Below are 19,800 nucleotides of genomic sequence, written 5' to 3' on the forward strand. Positions count from 1 at the left end.
TATGATGAACTAGCAATTTATTTAAAAAGTGAACAATGGGAAGCCATCATTCTAGTTACAGTATCATCATCAACAGAAGTACTGTACAGAAAGTACAGACAGTAAGAATTTTCAGATCCCCTGTCTAGCTAAGCAGCAAGTTCTTACATTTCTTGCACATTTTGATCAAATAAGTAATCTTCCTTGGTTTTGAGGGCATGAGAAATTCAGTATCTGTAACATGTATTTCACATAACTTTTTACCTATAAATAGTATAGTGTAAAATCAACTTCTGAGATATGTCTATGATCTGTGACTGTCATATCCTCACGAAATATGATTATACAATGAAACAGAAGTGTTACATGGACAGTAATTCCAGTGGGTTTTCACCTACCATGTCACTGTACTTACCTTAGAATACAGCTGTACAGATGAACCAATTACAAATGTTTGATACACAAATTGCAAAGCTTCCCTTCATTAAGTGTCCTTTTCAAACTGCAGGCCAATTGATCAGCATGCTTTGCACAGCAAAAACACTCCCATGCACTGATAATTAAAGAGGCATCACAAGAAAAGCTGCACCATCTTAGAGCAGTACAAATTAGTACCTATTCAAATAAATACTGCTAAACAACCCCATTTCAATCTTCAATAATCAGCTCTTTTTTGCCATGCCTTAGCACTGTGTGAATATTACATAAGCCTCAATATATTTTATCATGTTATAGCATGAGTAAATGAGTCTAAAACCTTTTTATCTTCCCCACACTTGAAATGTGCTTTCATGTTTAAATATAAAAACTTTGGCATAATTGAAGTATTAATGAGCATTTACAATGATATCCATGATTCTTTTGAGACATGGAAAAATACAACAATGAAAACTAAAATACAGTAAATACTTGATATGAATAACAGACAATAAAGGAAAATTATTAATATAGTTGGGGAATCTCTTTTCCACACAAACACATAATTCAATATATTAACAATGCAGGCGCTAGTGAGATTTTAAATTCTGGTTCAAATAATTAAAACATAAATTTGCACAATAGGCGTAGAAAGCCCCAGAAAGATACCTCATTATATATAGCTTGATTTTCAGCTCTCATGGTATTCAGACTTTATTGATGAAGTAATTTTTAGGGCCTATTGAAAAATTGTCTACAATTTAAAAAATTATGCTGGCTTTGCAATTTTCAAAATTCTGATACTGTGACACAAAATGAGTAGAAGATAACCATCTAAATTCTTTGTTACATACTCACGCTCTTGACAAAATTTCCTAGTCAATGTTTGGTCAATGTATAAGGAAGTCAAGAGCAGTTAGGTTATTTCAGCTATAGCAGGGCAGCAATAATGTTCATCTGTACAAAATCCTACGAGCCTGAAAATATAAACTGTTGCATTGAACTACTTCAACAATACTGAACACAAATATATTTTATTAATACAGCAAGCTGTTAGAAAAAAGGCAAAGTCAACACTTACAAATTCATAATTTTTTAAAGAGAAAAAGAGCAGTAAATTAGTCAGTCTCCATGCTGGCTCATTCTTTGTTATGTGCTAAACAGATTACGTTGGCGATGCCAAAATTAGGAATGCAAGATGGTTTTACAGAATTATATCCACTATTTATATTGAATTGATTCATCCTAACTGTGGACTGGGAATTGACAGCCTAATTTTTCAAAACTTCATTTTTATCACAAATGAAAGAAACTGACTTAGAAAGACACAGCTGTGAAATTTCAGTGGTTTAGTGATAAAATTTAGGCGTTTTTTCAGTCAGCACAAAACAAGTTGGTGGTGCTCCAACATCATCACAGTTTATGTACTACTGATGAGAATAAATAAAAAATTAATTCAGGTTGCACAGTTTATATCTGGTGAATACTGTACTAGCAGAATGTTGCTTCAGCTGCCACATTAACTTCTGAGACCAAAAAAGAAAGGGAAAAACCCAAAAACCCCAAGAAAACAACAACAAAAAATTTAAACCTCTTAACAGAAGTCAAAAACACATGCCAAAATTTTGCCAATTGGCAATACATGCCAAATAGAACTAAAGGACAATCCAGAGCATAACTGTTTTCAAAAAAATCTCCAAAAAGGTAAGAACACTAAATAATTATAATTAAAATTGATTACTACATAAATAAACTCTTCTTTTTGAGCTTTACTTCTCTTTTAAAAGATCCTTAATATGACCCCTTCTTTAAAAAAACTGCTCAACAGTTATCTAATATGACATCATTGTCTTAGATTTCCAAAGAAAGACTGCTATATGCCATACTATATTAAATATTTTACTAAAATCCAAGGTCTTACAACTTTAATAGTTTTAAAAAAACATTAAATGTACAATTTTATTTACATGCAAGTCCATTAAAAAGAACAACCTCCAGAAGAAAATGGGTCTTGAAATAGGCCTATTTAAAACACAGAAAATCACTACTTTATTGGAAGTGATGATGTGTTTTAAAAGGGCAAATAACAGATTCTTATTAACTGACTGCAACTGTGTTACTGGCTACTGGAAATACTGAAAGAACTCCATGAGTCTGTATTTTCTCCCCACCTATGTCTTCTCTGCAGAGGTGGTCTTTGAGTGTTTTTGTGGGGAGGTACCACTGAATTCATGACAATAGGGATGGATATTTGATATTCATATCGTTCCAACATCTGAGCAATCTTCTCACGAGTGACTCCATGCTTATTTCTCCTACAAAAACAAAAATTTCAATAAATTATGTGGTATGTTTATAGCTAAATATAGTTATATCTAAGTAAATATATATGTGTAAAATTGTATGTACAGTCTCTAAGAAAAAACCCTCTAAATTATCAATTTTTCTTCTTGTTTTCATTATACTATATCCTCATTCTCAAGGTATTCAACTTGCATTAAGGTTTATTTTAACAAACAGCTGCATATTATGAGTAACAGTAAACAATACAGTTGTTCTTCTCCATACACAAATATGATGTTATTCACTATAGCTATGCACCTGAATTACCCTAGAAGGATTTGACTATTTATTCATCAGATTTTACATGTAGGATTTACATGTACAGATTTTAACAAGTAGAGATTAATAATAGCACAGACTACTCCTTATGAAAGAAATGTTCAAACTAGCATAAAATATGCAACTACACTGTTGCAAGACTTAATGACAGAATATTTTCTCATCAGGAAACCTCTACAGAAGAAGAAGCGACTTTAGTTCTGAACCAGAAAAACACACTCAGAACACTTTAATCTACTAGTTGTAACTCACACTTATATGAGAGCATATATATATATATATATATATATATATATATATATATATATATATATATATATACACACAAACATAAAATTTCCTTGGTATTTATGAAATAGGACCTTAAAATCCATGTTAGCAGAGAATTTCAGTCTCTGCCAGAAGAAAACCACAAGCCTCATGCACAAACTAAATGTCAGAGAATTGACAGAATTGTAATGGAAATGAATCTAAAAGAAGAGACATAAAACAGAAACAAAAGGTTGTGATAGCATAAACAAGCATTTATCATAACCCAATACTTTTTCTTGCCAAGAAATAATGTCCAAGCTAAATTATGTCCCCAACAAACCAACAGAGAATATATTTCTGCATCTTTGTACTTTCTCCTAGGGACAGAAGAGGTATGGGCCTTAACAACTTCATCAGTTCTAAAGAGGAGAAATCAACAGTGGGAACAAACAGGCTACACTGGAAAGACAATATTCCATACAGAAATATTTTAGAAGACTGATTTCTCATCACTAGTCCCCTCAGGACTTGAGGAGTATTATTATAACAAAGAAGTAAGTATCAGTTGACAAGAGCTCAAAGCACATGGCAGGTAGCACACTAACTTCACATTCAGATTGGAAGCAGAACTGGTGATCGCAGAACTATTCAAAATTACATTGGCTCCTTAAAGGTGCATTTTATCAGCTTGCTTTCTGTGAAGAAAACGCTTAAACAGAGCATTTCCCTCACACTCTTCCCTAAGACAACACCAGAAGCTGGAGTGATCATTGCATGTGGCTCATTGTTTAAATGCTTTTAATTTCTACATTGTGCTAAAGCAGCCCAGGAGCAGCTGCATGTTGAACTAATCACTTGGTGAGTCTTAGCAGTTTTAATTTTATTCACAAATATGAGCAAGGGTAATGATAGAGAAAAAAGTTAACCCTCTAGAAATATGTGGATTTTATAAAGCAGTTGACATTTGTGACAGACAAAAAATGAGAAGAGCAAGTCTAAGTCATTTAATGCCAAATGGTGGAAGCAGAAAGTTATTCAATATTTTCCTATCTTAGTACTCCTAGAAAAAAATTACAGCTCAAGTGCACTGGACATAAAGTGCACACACATCCACAACTGAATGGACTTGTGCATAATCACTTCATAAAAGACGAAGTACTTCTCCGTGCAGGATAATAATATCACCAGCAGCAAAATTGCATCAAGCGTAGAAACTGATTTAAAAAAGGAAATCAATTTGCTGTATAGTGTCATTTAATACTGGTATCTCCTCTTCAGACATGTCTTCACTCATTCTTTGACAGCTTCGCTATGCTGAGAGAGCATAAAGTCATCTATCTGAACCAAAGCAGACATACCAGCAAAGGCTCCGAACAGACAGGGGAGGAGGATTGCTTTGCATGGAGGAACACAGAATCTTTTGAGAAAAGCTAAAAAACCTATTGATAAAAGTTCTGCCGCTAATAAATGCTTCCATACTACTCTTTACCACTGCACCCTCAGCAAGTTTGCTGATGAAACAAAACTTAAGAGCCCTCTCCCAAAGTAACTAAGGAACAAAATGAAAACTTACATCACCACCTTTATTAAATTCACAAAAAATAAAGTTTCCAGGCAATGGGTCTCTGTTTAAATATTTAAAGCAACTAGAACTGCTAAAATATTTCTAGGAATCTTCTAAAAACTAGTAACAGCACTTCACAGTTCGAGGGTTTTGCTCTGGGAAAGATATCAACTTTACTCCTACAATTAATAATTGAACAATAAAATTCAACAGTAACAACACAACAGCTTACCCTGTTGCTTGTTAAGATCATCTGGAAACATGAATTTTCCTGGAAAATTAGTCTGTTTTGTGTAATGGAAATCTTAAGTGCCTGATTACTAAGAATCCTAACTTGGCTGTGCTGCATGCCAAACTAGAAAAACTTACTATCATTCTACAGAGAGAGAACTCCATCTCTAGAAACAAGTGAGTTGTAGCTTACGAGCAAAAGGTGAAAACTTAAGAACATTTTATAAACCCAATAGAGTCCAAGTCAGTAATGCAAGCATTAGATATATATATATATATAAAAATACATTTGTGCACTGTAGGGGCTACTTCACAAAGCTGAAACAACTAGAGGCAAAGTCAGCTGGATGTATATAAAACAAAAATCAGTGAGAGAACTCTGTCATCAACTGTGAAAATATTACACTACTTTTCAAACAAAGAAATATCCTTGAGCTGGTTTGATACCTCATAGATTCCTAAAGCAGATATATCTGAGACAAAAAGGACATTAACCAAGAAGAATAAGCAGCTTCCCAAGCACTCTCAGAACCCAGAAATTCAACGACCCATGTTCAGCAGTACTCTAAGTCACATCTACACATGTCCAACAACATTTTAATACTGACATTTTGGGCCAACTAGATAGAGCTGGTTTACTTATTTATCCATTAAACTTCCATGTAAATGTATACCTCAAAATGCCTATTTAAATAAAATACATTTCATATTACTGGTAAGGAACGTGAGAAAATATTTTGAATAAAATATAACTTACTGCATATATATTTATGCATTCATATTTATCTATCTATCTCTCTATATAGATAAAGTACCATGATTTGTGTAAGAAAAACCTTACTTTTCTAGTTCATCAGGATCAAACTTCCACCAAGTATCTGGCTCATGGAATTCCACTCTGTATCCTTTTTCTAGAGCCTGCAGCAAGCAAAGAAATATGTGTGATACGTATCATGATCACATAAAGCAAGAAAAAAATAAAAGACAAATATAATAAACAGATGCAACAGCATACTCTGCTGTGGTACTTGCTGAATTTCACTTACACCCAGCCTGTCTTAGCTTTCATTTCAGGCTAAGGAAATTAAATTAAGTCAATTCTTCAACTGATCTAAACCATTGCCACACCAATTACTAATCATTATCAATAAGCAGTCTCTCTTTTTAAAAACTTGAATAAAAAAATGTTTCTGGACAAAATGTATCAACTTATCCCATGCAGCCAGGGTAAGTCTGAGTCTAAGTTGGTGACAATCATGCAACAAAACCTACCACTTCCACATAAGGCTTCATTTCCCAGGCTTGAGTATTAGTGTTGTCTATTATAACTGGAGATTTTCCCTGCTCCATTGCTTGCTTTGCTGAAATGAAAAATTGTGCAAGTTAATAAACCACATGTAACTCAAACAAACAAAAAAAAAAAACCGCCCCAGATTTTCTTTCACTAATCTACTCTGACTGAAACACTCTGTTCTGAGAGAAAGAATACAAGGTACAGGCAGGAATGAAAAGAAGCAGAAACAAGAGCCTCATGCCCAAAGAAACAAGGTTATCTATTTTTAACTCTGAACCTTGCAGAAGTTCAAAATTTAATGTATATATATACATACATGAATTAAAGTATAAAAAGCACTTGAAATACTTCTATACATGCTTTGCTAAAATATATATGCTCCTTTTCATATAGACTCTTAATACTCATAGATGTTATGCTACATTACTATTTCCGCTACACAACACAGCTTAATGGGATGCCTTTTGTTCATTCCAACCTCTCTTGCGGTTCCACTCATGGGCATCACCAAGCTGAGCAGCATTATAGGTGTATCCGTACTGCTGACGAAAATAATCATCGGTGCTGAGCACAACGCCGTCACAACTCCGACCAAGCAGAACACTGGTAAAGGAAAACACAAAAACAGATTCACTTTTAATTTTTAGAAAAACACATTAAAAAAAAACATAACCTAAAAAACATAACCTAAATAGATTGAACTGTGACCTATTTCTGAACTTCTTAAAAACTTCAGACAGATTTATAAAAAGCACACCCATCTATATTACCAATAATTCTAATCCAAATCACAGCAATATTTCCTCTCTCCACTATTTCTGCATTTATTGTTTCTTCTCCACTCCCAAGAGATGTTTGCATTCATCTAATTTTACGGCTATACTGCAGTAAGTACCTCATGATCATTAAATATACTTGCTAACATTTTCCATCTCAATCCTCACTTGGAAATATGTCTAGAAAGCAATCTGATCATGAGAACTCTCCGTTCTGCCAAATGTAAACCTAGTTTCAGAAAGTCCTTGGCAATGGACATTTAAAGGAAAACCTCATATAACTGAGACAACAGTACAATTCTGTTTAAAGTTCAGCCTACAGAATAGGTGTAGATTGGACTTTAAGAGACTCCTTGTCTCTTTTTAATTCTATGGTATATTTAAATCTGAAAACAGAACAAGCCCGTTAGTGCCACAGAGCATGTAGAGTCCACTGCCACACTCAGAAATCTATGGAAATTTAGGCAACTATTCCAGCTCAGATATAGGCAACACCCACAGGCTACAAAAGCCAAACTGCACTGGAGTACGTGGGACTGCACTATTGCTGGGGTGGCAGGAACAAAAAAATTGGCCAGATCCCAAATAACTTAGGGGAACAAAGATATGCTAGTTCTCAGTTACCAAGCTTTCCCATATATATCTGCAGGAAGAGCCACTTGAATGTAATTCCTACACAAGGAATTTGCTGTGTTTTGCCACCTGTCACCAACAACAGGCCCGTTATGGTTGCTTCAGGACAAATAGCAAAGGTATTTGAGAAAGCAGAGCATGATACACTTAAAGTTCAGCTGCTTCGTTTGAACACTGATAAATAATTGGTTTTGTTATAAATATTATAAATATACATTTATATAAATTATAGGTTTTGTTAGAGCCTAGATCTTTCAACAGGGTGTGTATTACACTGGTTTATAAGAGTGCAGGAGGATCAATCATCTATTTTTGTTCTAAATAGATCAAGTGGCACCAGTAAATCATACACCACACACACCAGCAATATTTATCCCTCTTCCTCTCTTGTATAAAATATTTAACAATTTTATATTCATTAAGTTACTTGGCTGTGATTTCACACATGGCTCAATTCTCTTATTTACAGTATGCTACATTTGCCAATGAATAATGCAAGAAAAACTGGATATGTCTTCCACACTCACTCCTTGCGTGCTGAAAGCATACACACATATCCTAAAGAACCATCTGCCTTAATAAAAAAGATAGCAAATAATATCTGGGATTCTTCTATTGGCTGACTAGATGGACACACTTCTAAAGTTCCTAGGGGCCTGAGCATCAGGTATCTATAGGAATATATGAACTGACAAATCAGCATTAATGAGACATTGATTTTCATTTTTATTTCTAAGAACTGACTCCATTTGTTCATGTTCTGGAGAATAACTCACTGAATTGAATTCTGCTGTTATATCTTCCAAACATCATTAGTAGCAATAAAGAATTACAGTGACAAGGGTTCTGAAATCTTGCAAACCCATCAACAAAGTGTATTCTTGAAATAGTTTGTTAGTATTCCTTGATGTTCAGAACACACCACAACTGTTTATGGACCAATATAACTGAACTAACAGACTTAATATAGTAAACTGTATTTGCAGTATTTAAACTTCTAAAACTCAAAGCAGAAAACTACTGGATGACATCATATGGCATAATTCATTTACCTCTAACATGTACTTGGAAGTAAAATTTTTCCTAGTCCTATGAACTAGAGAACAGAAAGAAAGCATCACTACTATCTAAACCCTCAGAGATAATACTCCACTTTTAAGAGATGAAAAAAGAAAAAAAGATAAATGTATTTCCACTGAGTCAAATTCCAGGTTAGTAAGTATGTACACATGCTTGAAATGAGTAGCATATTATCCAACTGCTGGAATACATCCTTTTCACCCTAAACCTTCCCTCCAAGCAAACACCCCCTTTGAACACAGTAGGACACTGAAATTAAAGCAGCTCACCTACTTTTCCAAGAAACACTACCTGATCTAATAGAAGCTATTATCCTGACATACAAAAATCTCATGTTGAAACCAAAATATTACTACTCAGCAAACCAATACACATTTTTTCCAATGCCTGCACACACACAAATCCTTTTAGAACAGTCCCCAAATATGTATCCTGGTTAGCCTACTTTGATAAATGATTTTATAATAAAAAGATAAATAATTCACCTATTTAAAATAGCAACTATATTGTGGATGAGGAAAAAAGTAGGCAATAACTAAATACAGTTTCAAAATATGCAGCATCACTGAGCTGTGTAAATGCTCCTCTAAAAGCACTGTTTATAACACTGTTAAAATAAACATATAATTAGAAACAACAGCACACCACTGCTTCTACATCCAGCTATAAGCATTAACTCTAACTCTTCCCTTCAGAAGATTTCCCTCTAAGGAAAAATGGCCCCAGAGAAAGAGAACTGTCTTTATATGTTACTGGATTTAACTAAAAACAGACTTCTTAAATGACACCAATATGTGCTCTTTCAATTTCATTAAGCTCTCTTTCATTCAAATTAATGCTTAAGTATTTATGGAGAAAAGGCAAATTGCAACTGCTGCCAACCTCAGTAGCAAAATATTTTGAAAATACAAGTCTCTTTTCCTATAACTTTTACCAGGACTGTAAGATCACATTATCATCTACTTCTAATTGTAGCAGGCTTTGGTTACTTGGGCTAAAGCTATCACTGCTGGGTATCTGTCCGGCCAAACTGCTTTCTAACATTTTTAACTAAATGCTCAATCTCTTCCAAAACCAAGGAAAAAATAAAGCATTTATTTTTTAAACAAAAGTGTTTTGCTATTCAAGCTTTTCTCTGAGTAGCTTTGGATTGAAGAAGTGAAATCTGACAAAGTACATGCATTTGTTTGCCCTGCAAAACCTTTTTGTAAATCTGCCCAAAGTATACAACTTTAAAATGTCATGTGCATAGCAAATAGTAGTTAAAAGAACTCACGATTCTCATAGCAAACCCAGTCCTGAACAGAGCAATCTGGCAGTGGCAGGAAGCTGATTCAGCACCAATACTGCATTAGAGGAACACATTTCTCCCATCACTCAAATGGCAACAAAAGGAACAAAATTGGCCTAAAACAGGAGGACATGGGAAGCATAGTGGTATAAACACTGGAACAAGCAACTTGGTCTGGCAGTAGAGCTAGGAAACAGGGCCAAGGCAGAGTGAAGCAGAGGGAAGGCACAGGCATAATGAAGTTGGGAGGGAAATAATACCACTGACGGAAACAGGGGGAGAAAATGAATCTGGGCATAAACGGGATGAAGACTGGAGATGGAACTGAAGAAATCAGCTTACTGTTTAGAAGCAGATATGGAATTAGTGAGCACAGACCAAAAGCCATGACTGGATATGAACAGGAATACAAAAATGGAATGTTAATGGATAGTTAAGAAACAGATTTCATATGAGCCTCAGTGGCTGGGATTGTCTAAGTCAGGTGGACACAGGAAATAAATCCATGAGATGAGGGGAGCTCCCCAATGAGCCAGAAATGGCTGATGTGCTCATATTTAAGGCAAGTAAAGACAATGACCAAAGAACTAATGGCTGCTCAAGCTCACCTAAGCTCTGTCCTGGAAACAATGGAGTGCATACTCAGAATCTATTTCCAAACATGTTAAGCAAATTAGGATAACCAAGAAGAGCCAGTGTGGGGTTTGCAACAGACAAGCCATTCTTTACTGACCAGAACGCACTCTGATGAAACAAGTGCATTTGTCAATGAGGACTGAGTGATGAATGCAGCATACTCAGAAATTATCAAAGCTTCCAACATCATCTCCCAGCCAGTAACAAGCAGAGAACAACAAAGGATATAGTAAGATCACTTTTTCAGTATCTTCATCATAACCCTGGATGATGAGGCAGAGAACTTACAGATGACACCAGATGCTCAACACAGAGCTGAACAGTGAGGCATCTATCCAGAAGGCCCACAGGAAAATCTGGGAACTGAGCTAAGCAAAACAAAACATCAGGAAGCTCAACAGCGAAAGAGTAAAGTTGTACAAATGATGAAAGCTAAGCCTCAGCACAGGCAGGGAAGTGAGTGGTTGAGCAGCTCTGTTGAAAAGAGTCTGAGGATTACAGTGGACATCAAATGAGATGAGTGAAGTGTACCCTCATCAAATCACAACCTGGGCTTTAGTAGAGGAAGCATGACCAGTCGATCACCTGAGAAGAGATCACCCACACTTTACCTGGTTCTTGTGTGGTCAATTCTGAAACACTGTATCCAGTGTGGAACTTCCCAATTCAAAAGACATGCTGAAAAACATGGGAGGGCTGAACAGATAGCTTCCAAGATGGCTACAGGCATACAACATCTAAGGAGAACTTAATAGCAGCTGCGCTCGTTTAGTCTGGCAGTGGAGACAGTAAAAGGTCTGACGTCGACCTATTACAGTGAATAAACCTCTCCCTTATCAGAAGGGAAGCTGCAAAGAACATGAGCCACATTCTACCACATAACAACACATGTTATTACACAGGACATGCAAATTATGTCTTCAGAACTTCATTTTGGAGATTAGGAACAACTTCCTTATTTAGGTAGTTTGTACTGCACTAGAGAAGTTTGGTGAGACCACAGAAATCTCAGAGGCGTTTTTAAGCTCAGGCCTGACAAAGACATACCTGACCTGATCCAGTGATGGTGACAGACCTCCTCCAAGCAGAACAATGAACTAGTTCACACCCACCACTCTCTTCCAAAAAACATGCCCAAATTCCAACTGTTTAGTTGGAATGGAAGAGTCAAAACCAAAAATAAACTTCAGTGGAAGATTCAAGACAGACACAAGTCAAGTTTGCGGGCAGAGAGAAATGTGCCTGTACTTAAAAACCATTACTCATAGAAATTTGATATTCCAAGGTCTCCCTACTGGCTCTGCTGTCATTTCCACCTTGGGAAACCCACAAGATACACCTCATTCCCCTCTAGTGCTGATCCACACAGACAATGCCAGTTTTCTGCTTTTCCTTCACAGTTATTTTACTGGCACAAATAGTAAAGGTTTGTCTGCAGCTGCCAAAAATGCAAATATCTGCAAAGATACCTGTGGGTACTAATATGGCATCAGGTATAACATCATTGCTGTCCTAGGCTACGCTGCAGAACTCTATGATGTTACACAGAAAAACATGTTCAAAACATGTTTATTATAACTTAACTAATAATAAAGGTATTTTCCCCATCGGCACCCATTAATTCTGGGATGTTTCTTTCCTAAGGATATCCAAGACTCATGATTTCACGGGAATTAACAACTGCAAGCAAGCATTAAACACATGAAACTGCATGTAATTGAAGACACTGAAAAGCAAGCCCCATGCTGTTCAAATTCTGCACTCACTTTTGGTAACTATTCTTAACCTTGATCTCATAGTGCCCATTTTCCCATCTGCTAAACAAAATTAGTAACTGATCTCACTAATGAGAGATGAAAAAAAGCACAGATATTTGTTCTTAAAAACCTGAAGATATTTAAATTTTTTCAGATTATATGAGTCATATATTGGGAGAAAGATTCAGAGAAAATTTAGCACACCAAACACAGAAAACAAATATATTTCGTATCTTCATATTAAGTTGTATCCAATCTCTAAACTGAATGAGGCAGCATTTTTTCCACAGGGTTATTTTTAAATGTTTTATGTTGCCTTCACATATTAAAGAAATTACTGCAGTAATACCAAATGGGGACATGCAGCTTCAAAAATGCAGGCTTGCAAAATACAGCAATCAGTAACTATAAAAATATTATCGTAAAAACAACTGAAATATGTAAAAAAAAAAACCTATTAGAGATTTCTAGTTGTAATAGGTCTCCTAAATACCAGGAAAAATCCACTAATAGAATGTTAAATAGAATGTTACTTCTTTATATTAAAAAACACAAATAAGAACATGATGACTGTGTCTATTCCACAGACTCCTCACATACAACAGATGATAACTACAGAAGATATCCTGTGATGTAGTTTCTGGATGAAACTCAATCAGTAAGTACTGATTCAAAAACTTCTTTTTTTACATACACAAGACAAACTTACTTTCACTTAATACAGGTACCATCTGTGCTCTGTCCACTTTCTGTGCTTTTTAAAATAGGCCAAAAAACCACAAAGGGAAAATCCAAGTTGGAGATATTACCTGTTTTTAACCTTGTCAGACTTCAACAAGTATATTTGGAAGAAAAAATAATGTTTTTATTGTGCATTGTTCACAAACAAGGAAGAGTAATTGACAGACCATGCTATGAAAAAATGGAATGAGATAATGCTCAGTTTCTTCAATTCACCAAAACCAGGTATTTTCAGGGCAGCAGCATTCTTCTAATGGCCTTTGAAAATTTTTACATGGGCATGAAAAAGGACTTCTGGTTCAGTCAAATTGGCATTGTTAGACTTGATGGGAGGTTTTTTTAAATTTAAGAATTAAAACAAAGCAGCAGACTACCACATACTAGTACGAAAATTTCAGAATAAAAGACTATGCAATTTAATGGATGCTCAACATTTTAAATTTAACACAAAGGAGCTCCTGGTCATCAAAACTCTGAGGGAGACAAAAGCCCCAAGTAAATCTTTTTAATATTTACGGCCACTTGCACTCTTTAAGTACAAATGACAGCTTTAAACTGCTGCATTTTAAGAGTCTAATTTAAAAACTAAGATGTTTCCTTAGTGCTTACAGATATATTTGAAATTCTTAAAAAATTTTACTTGAATGAACTTCTCAAGCTTTAAGTCTGCACTTACCGAGAAAGTGTGGTTTTCCCTGAACCTGGTAGGCCTCTTAAGATTAGAAGCAATTTCTGTGAAGAACTGAATTTTTCTTCAGATAACTGCAATGAAGAAAAGTTGCGCATTCCTCCTGTACTGTCAGCTTTTGGATCATTCCAACGCTCTTCTCCGGTTTCACAGAAACCATTACTTTGGAGTCCATTCTGATCATTATTCCCATTCCTGAAGACCTGAGTATTATGGATGTCAGCATGACCAGAATAGCTGGTATTTTGATCAAGCAATGGACCATGACTGCTGATATCAGTATTTCCATGGTAACTTTTGTAAGGAAATCCTCCATTCTGAGGAGGGGGAACATTTGGGATTTGAGGTGGAGGATCAAATATCTGAAAATGGGATTGATGGCTGAATCTAGGAGGAAAAGGTCCCTGAGGTTTGTTGAAAGATGCTCTAGTCTGCCAAGCAGGTCTGAATTCAGGCACTGAGCAGTTCCAAGTATCTACTTGGTCATTAAAGGTATTTTCAGTTTTCCAGCCACCTGTTTCCACAACTAACTGCTGCTCATTGCTCGTTTTCTGACTGTTCTGTTCCCCTGAAGAACACTGTCCATTCTCATAAAATGGGTGTGGACTGCCCAAAATGACAGGTTGATAATTTTCTTGTGAGCTCTGACTGGAATTAAATGGAGAGTGTTGTTCCTCAGAAATTTCAGTTTCCTTTTCCTGAACATTAGTATCTAAATTTTCATTTTCCAGCTGGTGAATTTCTTTATAGAACTGATCCAGCTGATCATCTATTTCTGGTACAGTGGCAGAAACAGCTTGCGTCTTCTTTGCCTCCTTTCTTTTACATCTGTTTTCACACAATTCATTCTCATCTCCCCCAGTGTTCCTACATTCATTGCAATTGCCAGATTTGTCCAGCTTGTTACTTCTGGCAGGCTTGTAAATAGGTCCTATAAAATCTTTGCTTGTAAAGAAGTCTTCATCTGATTGATTTCTATTTATTGAGAATGATGCACTGCTTTTTTCAGTATTATCTTCACCACCATTATTTGTAATAAAAGGGTCCTTCTCTTCTTCAACTTTAGAGTAATTCATTGATGTAAAAGGATTTACATTCTGCCCATTTTCTAAATCAACTGGCTGACTAAGTACTGGATTATTTTCATGGAGAACTTCATTCAAGGATCCCAAGGCACCAGAAGGTATTTTCTCTTGCTTCTGCATTTCATGTTGCCCTTGGTTGTCTAAGGCACACGTAGGTATCCAACCATTTGATTTTCTCTCAACATCCACCTTCTTCTGAGTACCTTTGTCATCATCATCAGGGAGTTTCTCACAAGCCCCTTCTGTTGACTTCATTCTTTTAGGATATGGCTCAATTCCGATTTCGTCCTGACACTCCAAGAGCCTTGCTGTATTTTCAGCATGAAGCATCTTAGAAAAAAGAATTAATACGTTATCAGCATGCACATTTTTAAAGTATAAAAAAGCTGAAGTTACTCAGGCCTATGACATCACACTGTCCATGGATTCACCCAGAAGAAAAACACACATCACCTACCACAAGTATGGTTTAAAGTAGACTGCTACATTACTTATTGCTCATCTCTAGTAAAAAACGTTAGTGCTGTATCAGTCAAGCAGTCACATTTGATGATATGCCTTAAATAATTTACAAATCATGCTTTTAAAATGTGACTGTTTGAAAAAATAATTACATCAGCAATCTCTGACCTATGTTACTACTATTCTCTACCAGCTGTTATTTCACCAAGTGTTTGAAATCTCTTTTAAAGATAAGGATATGCCAATTTCCAACACACAAACTGATGTCTGAGATCACTACTAACACACCAATAAAATGCAAACACTTCAACCATGAAGATTGTTTTCTGTGCCATGAACCAAAATCCACTAACTCATTTAGGTAAGCAATCAAACAGGTTCTGGGCAGCATTTGCAATTTACAACAAGTTAAGTAAGACCTAAAGTCAAAGCTGCAATCTATTGTTATGGTCCTGGTTTTGGAACTGCTAAGGTCTTTTGTTAGGGACCAAGAGCATTTACTTGCATGTCTTCTAAAATTAAACACACACATAAAAATCCCTGTCCCAAATAGATTACATTCTAAGAATGAAACCACTAAGTTCTAGAAAGGTTCAGAGACAAGCTGTTACAAAGCAAGCTGGCACTAACCACTATGCCATGTCATTATCCATCTATTAGTCTGAATTTCTTGGATTTTGAAGACTACACAGTATGCAATAAAGAGTAAACTCTTCCCCACCAAATAAATGCAGTTTCAAACACAAAAGAACACATTTCTCCTACTGGAAGGTTTATTCCAGTGTTTTCTGAAACATTTCAACTTTCTATTACTAAATATTAACAAAGTGCTACATGCCATTCATCCTGGATAGGAAAATAATTTTCTTCTTTATCTGAAAAGGATCTGTAGGTAGCATTATGGGAAGATTTGTAAGTAGCCATTATCCCAACATGTTCACTCACAAAACTCACAAGAAAAGGTGTTACTCTAGGCACTTTCTCACCTACCATCCAAAGGAAGAGAAACCTGCCATTCTCATCTCAAACCGGCTAAACCAAGGAGATGTTACTGCCCGCACTTGACTTTAGTACCTGGAAGAAAGCATAACTGTTAGAAGGGAAAAAAACATGGCCATGCAACTCTCTCTCTTCCTCAGAATTGGTACCATGTTCTCTCCTCCTCTCAAGATTTATGTGTTGTATGCATGCCCCCAGCTTATTCACGCTTCATTTTTGTCTATTAGAAAGCAAGTATGGCATTACTACTATTCACTGAGTCTATCCTCATCTAGAAAAAAAATGTCCCGCTTGCTCCACAGTACTGAGGTACTTTATTAGCTTCTATGTCCTCATCTTCAGGGATGATGTTTAAGCAGACCCCATTTCATGATGGGGAATTAAAAGAGTAACCCTGTGAACATTTGCTGTATAACAAGATCTCCACTGACAGAAAATGATGCTCTGTGACTGTCCCACATAGGAATATTCTTTCTTGCTAATGTCTAAGAGACTGTCCCTCACTAACCTTGGCGACACTGAAGCTGCACTCAAAAGCATATCTGCCTGTGTCCTTGGCGAGGACAGAGCAAGTATGCTCAAGGAAAATGCAGTCTGTCTGACACTCTCACCTCCTGAATGTTTCTGTATCTCTATCATTTCTGTAAAGAACTGGTTGTAAGCACTGAACCTGAGCCGGCAGAGATGCCACTTCTTTACCACTTTAACTGACCTGTGAAACATCCAGAAGATTCAATCAACTAACTAACTCAAGGTCTTGAACTCAACCCGCATAACACCTTTCCCAAAAGGAAAACTCAGGCCTATCTGGCAGAACCTACACACAAGTGAACTGGCTGGCTCTCCCTGCACGGTGGCACGGCGGTGACGGGGCGCACAGCCCAGCGCCCTCACACGGCACAGCAGCCGGGGCAGCAGGCGCTGCTCCCACCCACACCGGGCTGGCAGCGGCGGGTCCGGGGCGGAGGCACGGCCACCGGCCTCACGGCTCGGGGAGCTGGATCAGGCGCCCGTCCCTCCTTTCCCCACGGTGCAAAGCCCACTCCTCTCCCCCCCACACACACACACAAACTTCCCTCAGCGCCGGGCCCACGTCACACAACCTCAGCAGCCGCCGGCTCCTGCGCGCTCACACCGCCATCCCCACGCCGCCGGTGGCACAGGTCGGTGGTAGCAGCGCTGGCGGCGGAGGAGAAGCGGCTTGGCCGAGCAGCAGCCATACGCGGGGGAGGACACGAACCTCAGGGCCGCGGCTCCCGGCAGCGGCAGAGGCAGCGCCTCCGACCCCCCACGCCCAAAATGGCGCCGCCTCCCGCTGCCCCCTCACCCCGCGCGTGCCGCCGCGAGGGGCGGAGCCTCCCGCACGGCGCGCGCTGTGCCCGGCGGGAAGAGCCCGCTGCCAGCCCCGGGGTGGGATTTGGGATTTGGCCTGCTTCGCCTTCCTGCGGGGTGGCCGCTCTGCTCAGCCTGTGGGGACCTCTGCTTTAGGGGGCGTCCTGCTCTGTCACGGAACGTGAGCAGCGGTCCGGTGGGGACTGTCCCTAGTGTGAAAGCCGCCCAAGTTTCTTAGTCCTGTGTTGTACTTAACGTGGATTTGCAACTTTCCCTCCTGCATGTGTGAAAAATGCGTGTTTTATGATTGGCTTTTCGCAAATATTAAAATGAATATTATATGTGTTGTGTAAGAAAGTTATGCTGTGTTAATTCTCTTAAGTAGTGTGTTAAATATAGTTTTAGGTTATGAAAAAAGTTAAAATAGAAACTACGCTATGTAGGATACTTTTTTTAAAGAAAGGACTTGCAGCGAGATAGCAGCCACAGGACATCTGAATCTTTCAGAGAAAAAGCATTTATTGCCCTCTTATCACAAGAAACGAACTTCTTCCCGCCTCGAAGGCGCTGTTAGGATTCAGAGGAAGAAGTTGAGGATGACCAGACAGAATCCTGTGTTTGAATGGAATTTATGTATCATGTATGAAGTGTATGAATATGCAACAGGCTGTTGCTTTTAAGGGTTAATCTTCTATTAACAGGTGTCCTTTTTCGGGCTTCTGCTGCCCAGAAAAAGGCACCCAAACGTCCGTAACTCTTTGTCTCTATTGTCTCATGTTGCCCTAATTCAAATTGTCCAAATTATTATTACTCTAATTGTATTACTATTTTTATAACCATTTTATTACTATTAAACTTTTAAAATTTTAAAAACAAGTGATTGGCGTTTTTCACACATGTATAAAATAAAATTTTAATATCACCTAACTACTTTTTTTCCCCCGAATCTTGTGATACTATGCAAGGCAAGCCACATTTTTCCTGAAAAACCCCTCAGCCTTGTAACAGTAATTCCCCAAATTTCATTAGTGCACACAAAAGCTTCAGTAAGCAATGTGCCCATTCTAAATACCTGCAATATTTATTCTGTCACACCACCCAAATGGATTGTGAAGGTCTTAAAGTATATGATTAATAAAGTCACTGAAATTAGATTTTTTGCTGTAAAAAATAGAAAGAGAACTGGTCAAATCCACCGGCCAGGCATTCCTTCTAGTTAACCCTGCAACTAAAGAGTAGTCTCCTTTCCTGTGCCAGGTGATGGCCTTGGTTTTTTTGGAAGGCATGGATGTGTCTTTGGTAGCATTTTAATCTAGATCAGAAGTGATCTGTTGAAGTGAATCTCCCAGTTTGCCACTATTATTCATCTCTAGCAGTAATTACATGCTTCCCTACACAGGCTGTGTCATGCAACACCCAAGCTAACCATTAAGAGAGAGTAAGAGTGCTGCACATGGACATTTTGGAGGCAATATCTGGAGATCAGAGCTCTCAAGCATTTGTGTTGTGTATGTAGTAATTGTCTCAGATGTATTTAATTTGGGGAGTTCTCCCATTACTTGTACCTAAGTAAATAAGCCACATGTTACAACTGGCAGAACCCTAAAGTCATTTTTTCAACTTCATTGAGTATAATGAAATAGACTTTCCCTGACGATCCTGTTACAGCTGCTACAGCTCCTACATGGGAAGTAAGTCTCTTACTTGAGACAAAGCTGCAAATAATTCCCCTATATTCCTTGTCTTGCACTAGATCATAAAAAGAGTTCCATTGGAAACATTGTTAGGAGAAGCTGACAGGGTAGGAAAAAGCAGGGTCCAAGAGGTTGAACACTGTAACAGTGAAAATATTTACAAAGAAGCATTAAGAGATGACTTTTTTTTCTTTGTTTTCAGAGAAGTCAGAATTTTAAAATTTCATTTTTACATATGTTTAGAAAGTTACTCAATGCTGCCATGTA

At 37.4% G+C, this 19,800-nt stretch overlaps 1 protein-coding gene across 1 annotated transcript; it reads right to left on the bottom strand.

Annotated features, from left to right (window-relative positions):
- LOC131572530 (NEDD4-binding protein 2-like 2) lies at positions 1–17,807 on the bottom strand. The gene is made up of 7 exons (XM_058825756.1): positions 17,611–17,807; positions 16,499–16,582; positions 13,950–15,376; positions 6,838–6,962; positions 6,338–6,426; positions 5,907–5,983; positions 1–2,711 (listed from the first exon to the last, which is right to left on the bottom strand). Exons 2-7 carry the CDS (start codon positions 16,499–16,501, stop codon positions 2,513–2,515), a joined length of 1,920 nt encoding a protein of 639 aa, XP_058681739.1. The 5' UTR covers positions 16,502–16,582; positions 17,611–17,807; the 3' UTR covers positions 1–2,512.
- Between the last annotated feature and the right edge of the window lie 1,993 nt (positions 17,808–19,800).

The sequence above is a fragment of the Ammospiza caudacuta genome, chromosome 2, assembly GCF_027887145.1.
Source record: "Ammospiza caudacuta isolate bAmmCau1 chromosome 2, bAmmCau1.pri, whole genome shotgun sequence".
NCBI lineage: Eukaryota > Metazoa > Chordata > Aves > Passeriformes > Passerellidae > Ammospiza > Ammospiza caudacuta.

Bases quoted from the DNA above. Each gene is read 5' to 3' on its own strand.
- LOC131572530 (XM_058825756.1), bottom strand. The intron at 6,427-6,837 runs GTTGGAATGAAC...TTTTCATTTCAG, and splicing joins TGAGTGGAACCGCAAGAGAG to CAAAGCAAGCAATGGAGCAG. The intron at 2,712-5,906 runs GTAAGGTTTTTC...TTGTTTTTGTAG, and splicing joins GATCCTGATGAACTAGAAAA to GAGAAATAAGCATGGAGTCA.